The 15,000-nt window shown below is 37.2% G+C and overlaps 1 protein-coding gene across 4 annotated transcripts in view; it reads right to left on the reverse strand.

Annotated features, from left to right (window-relative positions):
* LOC130072472 (potassium voltage-gated channel subfamily KQT member 2) overlaps positions 1 to 15,000 on the reverse strand; it is a 70,127-nt gene that overhangs the window by 31,274 nt on the left and 23,853 nt on the right. For all 4 annotated transcript variants that reach the window (XM_056237593.1, XM_056237592.1, XM_056237590.1 and 1 more), the window contains exon 5: positions 1,156 to 1,281. In XM_056237593.1, coding sequence (XP_056093568.1) covers positions 1,156 to 1,281 — 126 coding nt within the window. The remainder of the gene's footprint in view (positions 1 to 1,155; positions 1,282 to 15,000) is intronic.

Raw genomic sequence — 15,000 nt, forward strand, 5'->3', positions numbered from 1 at the left:
ATGCATGTCATAATTCAATCACTGTCATTGGCTGCTCTCTAAGATTTCTGGCTCACATTTGACCAACCCTCCAAAAAAACGTGTATTTTGCATAAATCGAAGCATTTTTTTATACCAGTAGGTTTTTAAAATTAGGATTAAGATGAATTAATTTTCCTCCAAAGGTTTATTACCTTAATGCATAGAGGTGCATGATGAATCCCATTAGATTCTTATCATATATTCATACACAAATACTTATATATACTCCCAATATAATACTGCAAATATATATATATATATATATATATATATACAGGTGAAACTCGAAAAATTTGAATATGGTGCAAAAGTTCATTTATTTCAGTAATTCAACTTAAAAGGTTGAGATATTTCAAAGTGAGATATTTTAAGCCTTTATTTGTTATAATTTTGATGATTATGGCTTACAGCTTATGAAACCCTTTTCACAATATTCTAATTTTGAATTTGGGGTTTTCATAAGCCATAAGTCAAAATCATCAAAATTATAACAAATAAAGGCTTGAAATATCTCACTTTGCATGTAATAATTGGTATATTTATGATTAGTCACTATTACAGATGTAATATCTGGTAGTGTCATGATATAAACAAACAAAATATAAAACAAAAAAATGAATACAAATCAAATCTCATTAAATTATGCAAGTCCTTGAACTCTATCATCTGTGATCTTTCTGAAATATCACCTCTTTAAACTCAACGAGCGATAAACATCCATGCATAATTAATGATCCTCCCAGACGTGTGTGTGTGTGTGTAAACTTCAGCTGTTAGTCTATCTGATGTCCTTGGGTTTTTTTCCAGAGGAATCACGCCAGCGCTTCACCGGCGTCCCGAGAGCAACTGCAGTCTTAGATAGAGAAACTACCCTGAGTGTTGAGTAACCATAATAAAGCTGAAAATATGACACACAGCAATGCAGAAGCGCTTATGCACCAGATGCACCAGAACATTAACAGTAAATCGAGTGCAAGAAAACAAATTGTGTTTATCAGTGTAGCGAAGTAGCGAGTTATCCGGGGAATACGATCTGGAACAATATCCACCTCAGAGCACATTATGAGAGATCTGTGGACACGCTCCATTACTTCAAGCGTGTTTGTTAATGGCGAGGGAGTGCGAAGTGCTTACCAGACCCCACCAGAGCGCATCGGCGTAGGTCTCGAACATCTCATTATCCTCCTTCTCCGCGAGGTACACCAGGAACGAGGCCAGGATCAGACACAAGAAGCCGATGTACCAGGCTGTGATCAGCTCCTGATGAGGGCGTATACATGCACAGGATCAGCACATATCAAAATCAAGTGTCAAACTTGATGCATATTTAAATGTCAAAAGCCTATGATTGATGGTGCACTATTACTGCATAATATAAACTGTGCTTAAAGAGCCCCTGTTATGTATAATATTATAGTATTTTGCTTGATTGATTGATTGATATCTTTATTTTGAACATGTAAATACAATTAAAAAAGAAATCAGAGAAGGAAAAAAAATAATGGTAAAAAAAACAGATGAACAACAAAATAAAACTTTCCAGTACTTAAAAAAAAACTCTATTTACATGTACAAAAAGGAGTAGGAAGAAGTAAAACGTATGTACTCCTACCCCTTTATACCCTTACTACTATATTTAAGGAAATGGCTGCAAAATAATAAATCTACAGAGATAATAAATCTATAATCAATGGAAATATCTGTTCTTTTCACATACATATATTACACATACACAACAATATTTATACACATACTACAAATTATTCAATATAAGCTCAGGTTATTATTAGCACTGTGTTTCTTTGTACCTCTGGAATATAATTTCTTTGCACATCTTTATAAAATGGAATATGTTTGGACGTTGCTTTAACTCGTTATTTAATTTATTCTACAATTTAACACCGCTGACAGATACACAGAAACTTTTCCTAGTAGTTTGAAAACTGGGAGTCTATTTCCCACTAAAGTGTCCTATTATGCTGTTTTAAAGGCTCCTAATTTTGTTTTGAGTCTCCTATGATAGGTTTACATGTGTCCAAGATGCAAAAATCAGCTCTTTTCTCACAGTGCCTGAAACGGTTCGTTTGAAGATTCAGTCTCTCTAAACCCCGCCTCTCTGAGAGCTGCTCTGCTCTGATTGGTCAGACGGCCCAGTTTGTTGTGATTGGTCGACATGAACAACGTGAACCAAACTCTTCCAGGCCTCTGTCATTCGCAGCAGCCAACGAAAACCTTAGGGGCTGTTTACACGACACCATTTTCAACTAAAAACACAAAACCTTTATGCGTTTTGGCGGTTAATTTACACGAAAACGGCGTTTTGGGTGCGTGTAAACGCAAACGCAAGTGGAAGTTTTTGAAAATGGTCTCTGTGTAAACAACAAAAACGTGAATCTCTGAAGACGATGACGTCATGCACATGTGTATTACGTGTTGTATACTATAGTGTTTCATCGCCATCTAGTGGACTGGCAGCAGAATACAGCGTTTTTAGTCGTTTTCGTGGATCCGTGTGAATGGGTTTCGTTTTGACAATGGTGTCGTTTGTACTCAAAGGAAAAACTTCTCCGTTTCAAGCAGATCGTTGTTGTGTAAAAGTACCCTTAGACTGACATTATGCAAATTAGTTACAAACCTACGTAGGTTCGTGCAGGAACTGAGACTGGAATTACTGGCGACTCGTTTCTTTCTTTTAAGAGACAATAACATTTATTTGCACTTCGAACTTTGAAACTTCGCAGACCTTATACATTCACAAACAGCTGTATTACAAACATAAAAGATAATCATCGGAAAAGCACTTTAAAGGGGTGGTATAATGCCCCTTTCACAGATGTAAAATAAGTCTCTGATGTCCCCAGAGTGTGTGTGTGAAGTTTTAGCTCAAAACAACCCACAGATATTTTTATATAGCATGTTAAAGTTGCCACTTTTTGAGGGTGAGGATAAAACACACCGTTTTTGTGTCTGTCCCTTTAAATGCAAATGAGCTGCAGCTCCCGGCACAGGGGGCGGAGCTACAACAGCTTGTGTCTTTTTACCTCACACACACAAAGTCAATGTTTATGTTCAAACCGAGTCAGGCAATGATGGAGAGACTCAAGAAGAAGTGACAACATGTAGAAGCAACAGGACATCTCTGAATGGTTAGTTGATGGATTTATGTAGCTTATGTGTCCATCTTCTATAGTAATTGATTAGCATATTCTGTCATGATAATCTATAAATCGTGTTCCCGGGGGTGGGGTTTATGTAAATTCTAGGGTCTGTGATGTCACTAACCCTGGGAGGAAGCTCGTGTAGTTCTACCAGCCGTTTGTTGTAGTCCTTAAAAACGATTTCTTTAAAAGCAAATATCTCCCTTTGCTTTGACCTTTGAGCGTCGTAACTTTGCAGATGTTGTTTATGCTCAAACAGCAACATTACACACTAACTACAGCTAGAAAAGTGAAATCATAATCAAAATCACTGCAAAACACACCACAAGCGAACTCCTGAAACAAGCCAAAGAAAAACCACTGCACAGTTTCTGCTGTGTCAGCGTCTGCATCTCTTCACTCGGTCCTCCAGGGCAGGCTGGAAACGGGACACCACTTAAACACGGAGAGAGACGGCAACGTTACGCCACTGCGACTCGCTTTAGACCGAGAAACGCACCGTAAGCGCATTCACACACTTTCTTGCCCTTGAGAGAGACGTCTCCTGAGACTGAACTCACGACAGCAACTCGATGAATGACAGCACACTTTAAACAGACTCTGAACCGCAGGCGATCCACTTTACCGCTTCATCCGGGGGAAGACTGACTGTCCACAGAGAAAGGAGTGGAGTTCACTTTGTTAGTGGATAAAATGGCAAGCCGTTTTAGCTTAAAGGATTAGTTCACCTCAAAATGAACATTTCCTGATAATTTACTCACCCCAATGCCATCCGAGATGTTCATGTCTTTCTTTCTTCAGTGGAAAAGAAATTACGTTTTTTGAGGAAAACATTTCAGGATTTTTCTCCACACAACGGACTTCAATCGCAGCCAACATGTTGAAGTCCAAATCAATGCAGTTTCAAACGGCTCTGCACGATCCCAGCGGAGGAACAGGGTCTTATCTAGCGAAACCATGGCTCATTTTCTAAAAAAAATTAAACATTTATGTACTTTTTAAGCACAATTGTTCATCTTGTGCTGGTCGGTGACGCGCCAGGCATTACGTAATCACGTTGGAAACGTCACGATTTATTTTTATTTTTAATAATAATAATAAATTAAAACAAAGATGTCAGACGATTTTGAAGTTGGAGGAGAAAACGGGAGAAAATGAGAAGGAATTGTTCGCCCTTCCCTGCCTTTTTGAACAGGAGTACACAGACAAATAACTTAGATAGATGACATGTGACGTTTCCAACGTGATGACGTAATCCCTGGCGCGTCGCCGACCAGCACAAGACCAACAATTGTGCTTAAAAAGTATATAAATGTTTTTTTTTTTTTTTTTTTTTTTTAGAAAATGACGATGGTTTCGCTAGATAAGACCCTGTTCCTCCGCTGGGATCCTGCAGAGCTGTTTGAAACTGCATTGATTTGGACTTCATCATGTTGGTTGCGATTGAAGTCTATCGTGTGGAGAAAAATCCTGAAATGTTTTCCTCAAAAAACTTAATTTCTTTTCCACTGTAGAAAGAAAGACATGAACATCTCGGATGGCATTGGGGTGAGTCAATTATCAGGAAATTTTCATTTTGAGGTGAACTAATCCTTTCAATTGTACCCCGTGATACTCGTTGTAATTGCATTTTTACTAGTAACAATTCAATTGTAGAGCTCCGTAATTAAAAATGAATGGAAGTCAATGGAGACATATGACTAGTGATTTGATATGAATTGAATTGTAGAGGTCTCTATTTGAATTCTTACTAGTAAAAATGCAATTACGACGAGTAACACTGGGAACAATTTAAGCTTGTCATACCAGAATAACTAAAAAACATCAGTCTGTGAAGAGCTACACATCGATCCAACATGCATGTAAGACTTATGGAGACTGTAGACCACACTATCATTCACAGTTTGGGGTCGGAAAGATTCACAGAGGCTGCATTTATTTAATCATAAATACTGTAAATATTGTGAAAAGATTTTACATTTTAAAGTTTTCTATGTGAATATATAGTAAAGTGTAATTTATTCCTGTGATCAAAGCTGAATTTTCAGCATCATTACTCCAGTCTTCACTCTTCAGTGTCACATGATCCTTCAGAAATCACTCTAATATGATGATCTGATGCTCAAGACACATTTATGATTATTATCAGTGGTGAAAACAGTTGGTTTGTGGAAACCTTGATGTATTTTAATTTTCAGGATTTTTTGATGAAGTTTAAAGGCACAATATGTAGGTTTCTTTCGCCACAAGAGGGCGCAGTTTCCATCAATAACACAGGCGTAGGTTGATGACGCAGTGATGCGCTGAATGATGGGACTTGCTGTCAAGCTGATGGATCTAATAATGTTTATGGATGAGCGCAACCATTCATGTTTTTAACATTACAGTGGTATGAAGCAGGTCGTGATTGCTAAAGAGACAGATATCACACGCGAGTCCCGCGGATATAAAGGAATAAGGACATTTAATTCTACCGAACCCGCAAGTGCTGTATTACTCACACAGGTCAGTTTATTAGACGAATTAAACTTGTGAGGTAACGCAGCGCTGCTTCACTCGGTCTAACGTTACACTATCACACTAAACGGCATTTTAATGTGTGTTGAAAGTTATAATGTTATACGTGTTAGTTCGTTTGCTATACGAAACTAGCAGTAAGCTAGATCAACATTAGAATAACATACTGACCATATTCTAACATTTCATCATGTTGAGCTAACGTTATATAACATTGATTTGTTTTATGTACATTTGCTCACCGGTCTAGTAAAGCTGTCGTGACTCGTGAAGCTCTGTCGAGTCCAAGTTAGTCGCGGACGCTAGCTCTCGGCATCTCAAAAACGCCACGCTGATATTGATCCTCATTTTAGTTCTCCTTGTTTGTCCCAAAGTCTGCTTGCCATGGTCTATGTTTGAAAGAAACAAGAACTGCGTGCCGCTAAACGCTACGCACTACGCAGTTGTCCACGTCTGTCGCCATGGTTACGTCATGGCTAAGGCAGTTTGAGCGGAAACCGAGGATAGCGCGGATATTGCGTCATTGACAGGCAACGTTTTTTTCCGGGACGGCCACTTATTTAAAACTGGAATTTCTCTGAAATAAAAAATCTTTGGAGACTTTTGGGATATTGTAAGTACACAACTGCAGGAAATATATCACACTGTTCAAGTGATTTTGGGATATTTTATTACAAAATTCTTACATATTGTAAGAACACCCTTTATTTTTAAATGTCATTATAAATGGCACTTATGATAAATTTAATGCGTCCTTGCTAAATAAAACTATTATTTTATTTTAAAAATCTTTTGAATCTAATGAATATACAAAAAGAGGAAGTTTTATGTTTGAGAAAAAGAATTTCCTATCATCAAGTCTTAATTTTTCTCACAATGCTACATGAATAACCTATTTTCCTCTTTGGTTTAATATTCCCGGCATGAATTATTAAGCAAACTAATGCTGGTATGGTATCTCACAGACGGCTTTCCTTTCCTCATGTCACCCTGCTAGCATGCAACCTCTTTAAAACTCATTTATATTTCAGCATGTTTACCGGCAACATGCAATTTATATAATGTGTCCGTTTTATCACCAACACAACAGCCGATGTTCCCCGTGTGAACATTAGTGAAGCATTCCCTCTGGTGCTCTTCTAGTGAAACATTTTACTTTATTTAATTTATTACTTCATTGGAATAATACGAAACTTGGTAAAGGTTTTGGCACTCGCTATGGGAACACAAAACAAAATCACGGACATGATTCGAACAGGTGAAATGGTCCTGAATAAAATAGTCACACTTGTGCTCCTCACGGCCAAAAAATGAGCGCATTGGAAATGAATGGGAGACGAATTTCCTCTAGTGGAAGCGTTTGGTACTGCAGCCGAACTAAATCTGATCTGAAAGCTCATTTCTTTGAGATATCAAGCTCAAACTTGTTTAGATTTATAGCTATATATAAGACCCTGCAGTTTTAGAGTAAAACGTGATTTTGAAAATATACACTCACCGGCCACTTTATTAGGTACCCCATGCTAGTAACGGATTGGACCACCTTTTGCCTTCAGAACTGACTCAATTCTTCGTGGCATAGATTCAACAAGGTGCTGGAAGCATTCCTCAGGGAGTTTGGTCCATATTGACATGATGGCATCACACAGTTGCCGCAGATTTGTCGGCTGCATATCCATGATGCGAATCTCCCGTTCCACCACATCCCAAAGATGCTCTATTGGGTTGAGATCTGGTGACTGTGGAGGCCATTTTAGTACAGTGAACTCATTGTCATGTTCAAGAAACCAATTTGAAATGATTAGAGCTTTGTGACATGGTGGAAGTAGCCATCAGAGGATGGGTACATGGTGGCCATAAAGGGATGGACATGGTCAGAAACAATGCTCAGGTAGGCCGTGGCATTTAAACGATGCCCAATTGGCACTAAGGGGCCTAAAGTGTGCCAGGAAAACATCCCCCACACCATTACACCACCACCACCAGCCTGCACAGTGGTAACAAGGCATGATGGTTCCATGTTCTCATTCTGTTTACGCCAAATTCTGACTCTAACATCTGAATGTCTCAACAGAAATCGAGACTCATCAGACCAGGCAACATTTTTCCAGTCTTCAACTGTTCAATTTTGGTGAGCTCTTGCAAATTGTAGCCTCTTTTTCCTATTTGTAGTGGAGATGAGTGGTACCCGGTGGAGTCTTCTGCTGTTGTAGCCCATCCGCCTCAAGGTTGTGCGTGTTGTGGCTTCACAAATGCTTTGCTGCATACCTCGGTTGTAACGAGTGGTTATTTCAGTCACTGTTGCCCTTCTATCAGCTCGAACCAGTCTGGCCATTCTCCTCTGACCTCTGGCATCAACAAGGCATTTCCGCCCACAGAACTGCCGCTCACTGGATGTTTTTTCTTTTTCGGACCATTCTCTGTAAACCCTAGAGATGGTTGTGCGTGAAAATCCCAGTAGATTAGCAGTTTCTGAAATACTCAGACCAGCCCTTCTGGCACCAACAATCATGCCACGTTCAAAGTCACTCAAATCACCTTTCTTCCCCATACTGATGCTCGGTTTGAACTGCAGGAGATTGTCTTGACCATGTCTACATGCCTAAATGCACTGAGTTGCCGCCATGTGATTGGCTTCTTAGAAATTAAGTGTTAACGAGCAGTTGGACAGGTGTACCTAATAAAGTGGCCGGTGAGTGTATATTCCACATAAAAATTTTACATAGGTTTTTTAGTGCATTTTTCACAACAAAATACATAAAATTCTGTTACTTTTTCAAGTTCACTTTTTAAAAAAATGTTTCACTTCAGCAAGTGTCGTCTTTGAAAAGAGATCAAACTGAAGTCTGTGCTTTAAAGCATTCAAGATTTACGGGATTTAGTTTAAGTTGAAAATAAAATGTTCAGGTCCATGCTCAAAAAGTGAAATATTTACAGCGTAAATATAATTTACTATAAAAAAAATCCCCAAAACATTAAATAAAGAAAAAACATTATCAAACTAAAATATAGTACATTCATTCAATTGACCAAAAAATAAATTAATAAATAAATAAATAAATTTTTGAGTGACATGCGAAGAGCACCAGAGGGTTAAAACATCTCAAAAAGTTCAAATCTGACCCAGTTTTTCCTCTAACTTGTCACAGTATGATTAAAAGACATATTGCATGATGAAATTCAAAACTCTGCACATCTTGTTACTGTCAGTTCTCAGTCTGTGGTCATGAACCCTGCACTTACAGGACTAGTTTATGTCTTGCCAAGTGTTATCGATCGCAAACCTCCATCTGACACTTCATCAGGACGTCTCATTAAGCATGTCACTTCAGCCTTTTCCTCCTCTCCTCGAAACAGCCGCACAGAGCCAAAGGACGACCTCTCGAATACACTCGAACAGTGAGCAGAACATGGGCTTGACGAATGACACATGACAGAACGACTGCTGTGGTTTCAATCTCTGCAGAAAGCCTCGCAACCAGAAAACCTCTTAAAATCATATCTGGTCTATTTGCCATTTTTCTTGAGGGCGATTGAAACGGGATTGAAAAATACGTGATTACTTTGCAGTTTAGAAATTGGGTTTGGGTAATGTTGATTCATGCTTCGGCTGCATTGTTTGAGGGCTTTAAAAGACCTCAAAATATCTGTTTAAAAAGTCAACTAAAAATGCATTTTCATAATGTGATTTTTTTTTTTTTGCACATGAAGCTTAAAAACGAGGTGTTTTGAATTTAGATTTTTCTCTGGAATAACATGCACTGATGAATCCATGACAAGAATAAAGCAAGTTAATAGAGTCAATGTTGATGGCATGGATATTCTGAGAAATTGTGAATCATTGCAAAAAACCAATAGACATTTACTATCGTACAGTATATCTCTTCTCAAAGCACCGATATGCTCTGCATTTACTTCTAATAATCGGTGCAAAATAAAACCAGATGCATGATTTAAGCTAAAAGAGCTTAAAAATTGCTTTCTCTACAGCCAATAGACTTTTATCGTCATGCATCTCTTCTGAAAGCCCCATAATGAAGATTTCAACAAGGAGGATGACTTGTAAAATGAGATTTTTAAGAGTGTTTTGGAAGCGGCACAATATCCCGTGTCTGGTTCCTAGGGTTGAGGACTTCAGAAAAGAAAAATGCGGGACAATCGTGGTTTTTACAGGAAAATAAGGGACACATTTAAAATATTTGTACTGTATCACACAGTATATGTCATTTCAGGTTCGTATGTGTTTAAAAGGTTCTCAGACATAAACACATTTGTTTTGCTTAACCTATTTATGTACAATGTAAGGTCACACAAACCATAGTTCAAAATAATAGCATTTATCTGAAATGGAAAGCTTTGGTAACATTACACACTAAAGAAAATAAAGAAAGTAAGAGCCTGCTTTTATTCAGCAAGGACGCATTAAAGTCCTAATCAAAAGTGACAGTAAAGACATTATAATGTTACAAAAGCTTTTTTTTATTTCGGATAAATCTACTTTGAACCTTCTATTCATCATAGAATCCTGATTTTTTTTTTTTTTTACCAATACTCACATAGTTTGAATTCACCAAAACTGATTTGTATGGAAGCTTGTTTCCGCCACTGAATAAAATAAATAAATAATAATAATTGTGACTTTTTATATCACAATTGCGAGATATGTAGTCAGAATTGTGAGAAATAAAGTCGCAATTGCGAGATATGTAGTCAGAATTGTGAGAAATATAGTCGCAATTGCGAGATATAAAGTCGCAATTCTGAGAAATAGAGTGGCAATTACGAGATATAAAGTTGCAATTGCGAGATATAAAGTCGCAATTCTGAGAAATAAAGTCGCAATTGCAAAATATAAAGTCGCAATTATGAGAAATAATGTCTTAATTATGAGAAATAAAGTCGCAATTGCGAGATATAAAGTCGCAATTATGAGAAATAAAGTCGCAATTTTGAGAAATAAAGTCGCAATTATGAGAAATAAAGTGGCAATTGCGAGATATAAAGTCGCAATTATGAGAAATAAAGTCGCAATTATGAGAAATAAAGTCACAATTGCGAGAAAAAAAAACAGAATTGAGACTTTTTATCTCACAATTCTGACTTTTTTTCTCACAATAGCGAGTTTACATCTCGCAATTCTGACTTTATAACACATAATTGCGAGTTTATATCTCGAGATTCTGACATCTTTTGTGAGATATAAACTCGCGAGTTATCAGGCCAATTGGCTTTATGCCACAGCTTCACTACTTCCTGAACTTCAGCCAGCCCTTTGTTTCCTGTCTGTCATTATTGGACAAACTGATTAATCCAGGTGTGCCTGGCCTCAGAAACAATAATCAGGCACACCTGGATTAATCAGTTTGTCCAATAATGACAGACAGGAAACAAAGGGCTGGCTGAAGTTCAGGAAGTAGTGAAGCTGTGCATAAAGCCTATTCTAAGGAAAAACAAGACTGACTTTTAATAGTTTATATCTCACAATTCTGACTTTACAATACGCAATTGCGACTTTATATCAAGCAATTCTGACTTTATATCTCGCAATTCTGACTTTATAACATGCAATTGCGACTTTATATCAAGCAATTCTGACTTTATATCACGCAATTGCGACTATATCACGCAATTCTGACTTTATATCACGCAATTCTGACTTTATATCAAGCAATTCTGACTTTATATCAAGCAATTCTGACTTTATATCACGCAATTGCGACTATATCACGCAATTCTGACTTTATATCTCGCAATTCTGACTTTATATCACGCAATTCTGACCTTTAATCACGCAATTCTGACTTTATATCAAGCAATTCTGACTTTATATCACGCAATTCTGACTTTATATCTCGCAATTCTGACTTTATATCTCGCAATTGTGACTTTATATCACGCAATTCTGACTTTATATCACGCAATTCTGACTTTATATCAAGCAATTCTGACTTTATATCATGCAATTCTGACTTTATATCACGCAATTCTGACTTTATAACACGCAATTGTGACTTTATATCACGCAATTCTGACTTTATATCACGCAATTCTGACTTTATATCTCGCAATTCTGACTTTATATCACGCAATTTTGACTTTATATCACGCAATTCTGACTTTATATCAAGCAATTCTGACTTTATATCATGCAATTCTGACTTTATATCTCGCAATTCTGACTTTATATCACGCAATTCTGACTTTATATCACGCAATTGTGACTTTATATCACGCAATTCTGACTTTATATCACGCAATTCTGACTTTATATCAAGCAATTCTGACTTTATATCACGCAATTCTGACTTTATATCTCGCAATTCTGACTTTATATCTCGCAATTGTGACTTTATATCACGCAATTCTGACTTTATATCACGCAATTCTGACTTTATATCAAGCAATTCTGACTTTATATCAAGCAATTCTGACTTTATATCACGCAATTCTGACTTTATAACACGCAATTGTGACTTTATATCACGCAATTCTGACTTTATATCACGCAATTCTGACTTTATATCTCGCAATTCTGACTTTATATCACGCAATTTTGACTTTATATCACGCAATTCTGACTTTATATCTCGCAATTCTGACTTTATATCATGCAATTCTGACTTTATATCTCGCAATTCTGACTTTATATCACGCAATTGCGACTTTATATCACGCAATTCTGACTTCACAACAAGCAATTGCGACTTTATATCACGCAAATCTGACTTTATATCACGCAATTCTGACTTTATATCTCGCAATTCTGACTTTATATCTCGCAATTCTGACTTTATATCACGCAATTCTGACTTTATATCTCGCAATTGTGACTTTATATCACACAATTGTGACTTTATATCTCGCAATTGTGACTTTATATCTCGCAATTGTGACTTTATATCACGTAATTCTGACTTTATATCTCGCAATTCTGACTTTATATCTCGCAATTGTGACTTTATATCACGCAATTCTGACTTTATATCACGCAATTCTGACTTTATATCAAGCAATTCTGACTTTATATCACGCAATTCTGACTTTATATCTCGCAATTCTGACTTTATATCTCGCAATTGTGACTTTATATCACGCAATTCTGACTTTATAACACGCAATTGTGACTTTATATCACGCAATTCTGACTTTATATCACGCAATTCTGACTTTATATCTCGCAATTCTGACTTTATATCACGCAATTTTGACTTTATATCACGCAATTCTGACTTTATATCTCGCAATTCTGACTTTATATCACGCAATTCTGACTTTATATCTCGCAATTCTGACTTTATATCACGCAATTGCGACTTTATATCACGCAATTCTGACTTCACAACAAGCAATTGCGACTTTATATCACGCAATTCTGACTTCACAACAAGCAATTCTGACTTTATATCACGCAATTCTGACTTTATATCAAGCAATTCTGACTTTATATCACGCAATTCTGACTTTATATCTCGCAATTCTGACTTTATATCTCGTAATTCTGACTTTATATCACGCAATTCTGACTTTATATCTCGCAATTGTGACTTTATATCACACAATTGTGACTTTATATCTCGCAATTGTGACTTTATATCTCGCAATTGTGACTTTATATCACGCAATTCTGACTTTATATCACGCAATTCTGACTTTATATCTCGCAATTCTGACTTTATATCTTGCAATTGTGACTTTATATCACGCAATTCTGACTTTATATCTCGCAATTGTGACTTTATATCACGCAATTCTGACTTTATATCTCGCAATTCTGACTTTATCACGCAATTGTGACTTTATATCTCGCAATTCTGACTTTATATCTCGCAATTGTGACTTTGTATCACGCAATTCTGACTTTATATCACGCAATTCTGACTTTATATCTCGCAATTCTGACTTTATATCTCGCAATTGCGACTTTATATCACGCAATTCTGACTTTATATCACGCAATTCTGACTTTATATCAAGCAATTCTGACTTTATATCACGCAATTCTGACTTTATATCTCGCAATTCTGACTTTATATCTTGCAATTGTGAGAAAAAAAGTCAGAATTGTGAGATAAAAAGTCGCAATTACCTTTTTTATTTTTCATTCTGTGGCGGAAACAAGCTTCCATAGATTTGCCGAAATCAAAACCCGGTCAGACAGTGAAAGGGATTAGCCGTTAGCGCGAGTCCGGATCGAACCGGGAGGGACCAGACAGCAGAGAAATCTGTTCACAAATCAAACAATGATGTGTCCCAAGAAAATAATTAATTCTCAATGTAGAGTTTGTTATTGGTATGGTCTGATGCGTGCGAGGGAGCGCTGTGATTGGATGATGACCTGTGTCGTGATCATTCTCAAGTGTCGTGTTGCTGTTGTATCCATAGATATACATAATAAAGGCTAGATGTCTCGTCCGCGCTGCTGGCCAATAGAGAGCCTAAGACCCTCCCCTCCGCTTCCGGCTCACGGGATCTTATTTCGGAAAAAATATGTATGGTAGTCAATGGCGAGAGACAACTTATCTTTTTATTCCGTCTGAACTGTGCCCTGAATCACACATATGATGTTTGTCAATTTAAAAGATAATTATGAAAGTCAAGAAAGTCGCAGTTTTTCATAAAACCGAAGAGTAACATTTAGTTTTATGTGAAAATCACTCAATGAACTACATCTCCCGGGAAGCGAAACAACGAGCGAGATCCGCTGCTCGTGTGTGTGCAGTCTGGTACTAAACACTCAGGCATGACGGCGTAACGTTACGATTATAACGCAAGACTATAGAAACAATGACAGACGTCAGCTTCAGTAAAGTTAGCTTCAGTAATGTTAGCTTCAGTAAAGTTAGCTTCAGTAAAGTTAGCTTCAGTAAAGTTAGCTTCAGTAAAGTTAGCTTCAGTAAAGTTAGCTTCATTCATTGAGAGAAAATGTGCGCCTTTGGGGTTTGTAGTCTTTGTAATCACGTATTTTCACAGTCTTATACCTCAACAGTTTTACATCAAACTGCGACTTTCTTGACTTTAAAATGTATCTTTTAAATGGACAAACATGATATGTGTAATTCAGGGCACAATTCAAACGAGATCAAAATATTTGTTGTCTCTCGCCATTGACTACCATACAATATTTTTCCTAAATAAGGTCCCATGGCGGTCGACCGGAAGGGGAGGGACTTAGGCTCTCAATGGAGGTCGACGTCCGCACCTGGCGGCCATCTTGCCACAGGCAGCTCGCTCACTCGTAACATTGAGTTTTAATGGTGCATGTACTTTTAAATAACCATAACTTTCTCAATTTTCTACCGATTTT

Source organism: Rhinichthys klamathensis, unplaced genomic scaffold (genome assembly GCF_029890125.1).
Source record: "Rhinichthys klamathensis goyatoka isolate OS25496 unplaced genomic scaffold, OSU_Roscu_1.1 h1tg000488l_1, whole genome shotgun sequence".
Lineage (NCBI taxonomy): Eukaryota > Metazoa > Chordata > Actinopteri > Cypriniformes > Leuciscidae > Rhinichthys > Rhinichthys klamathensis.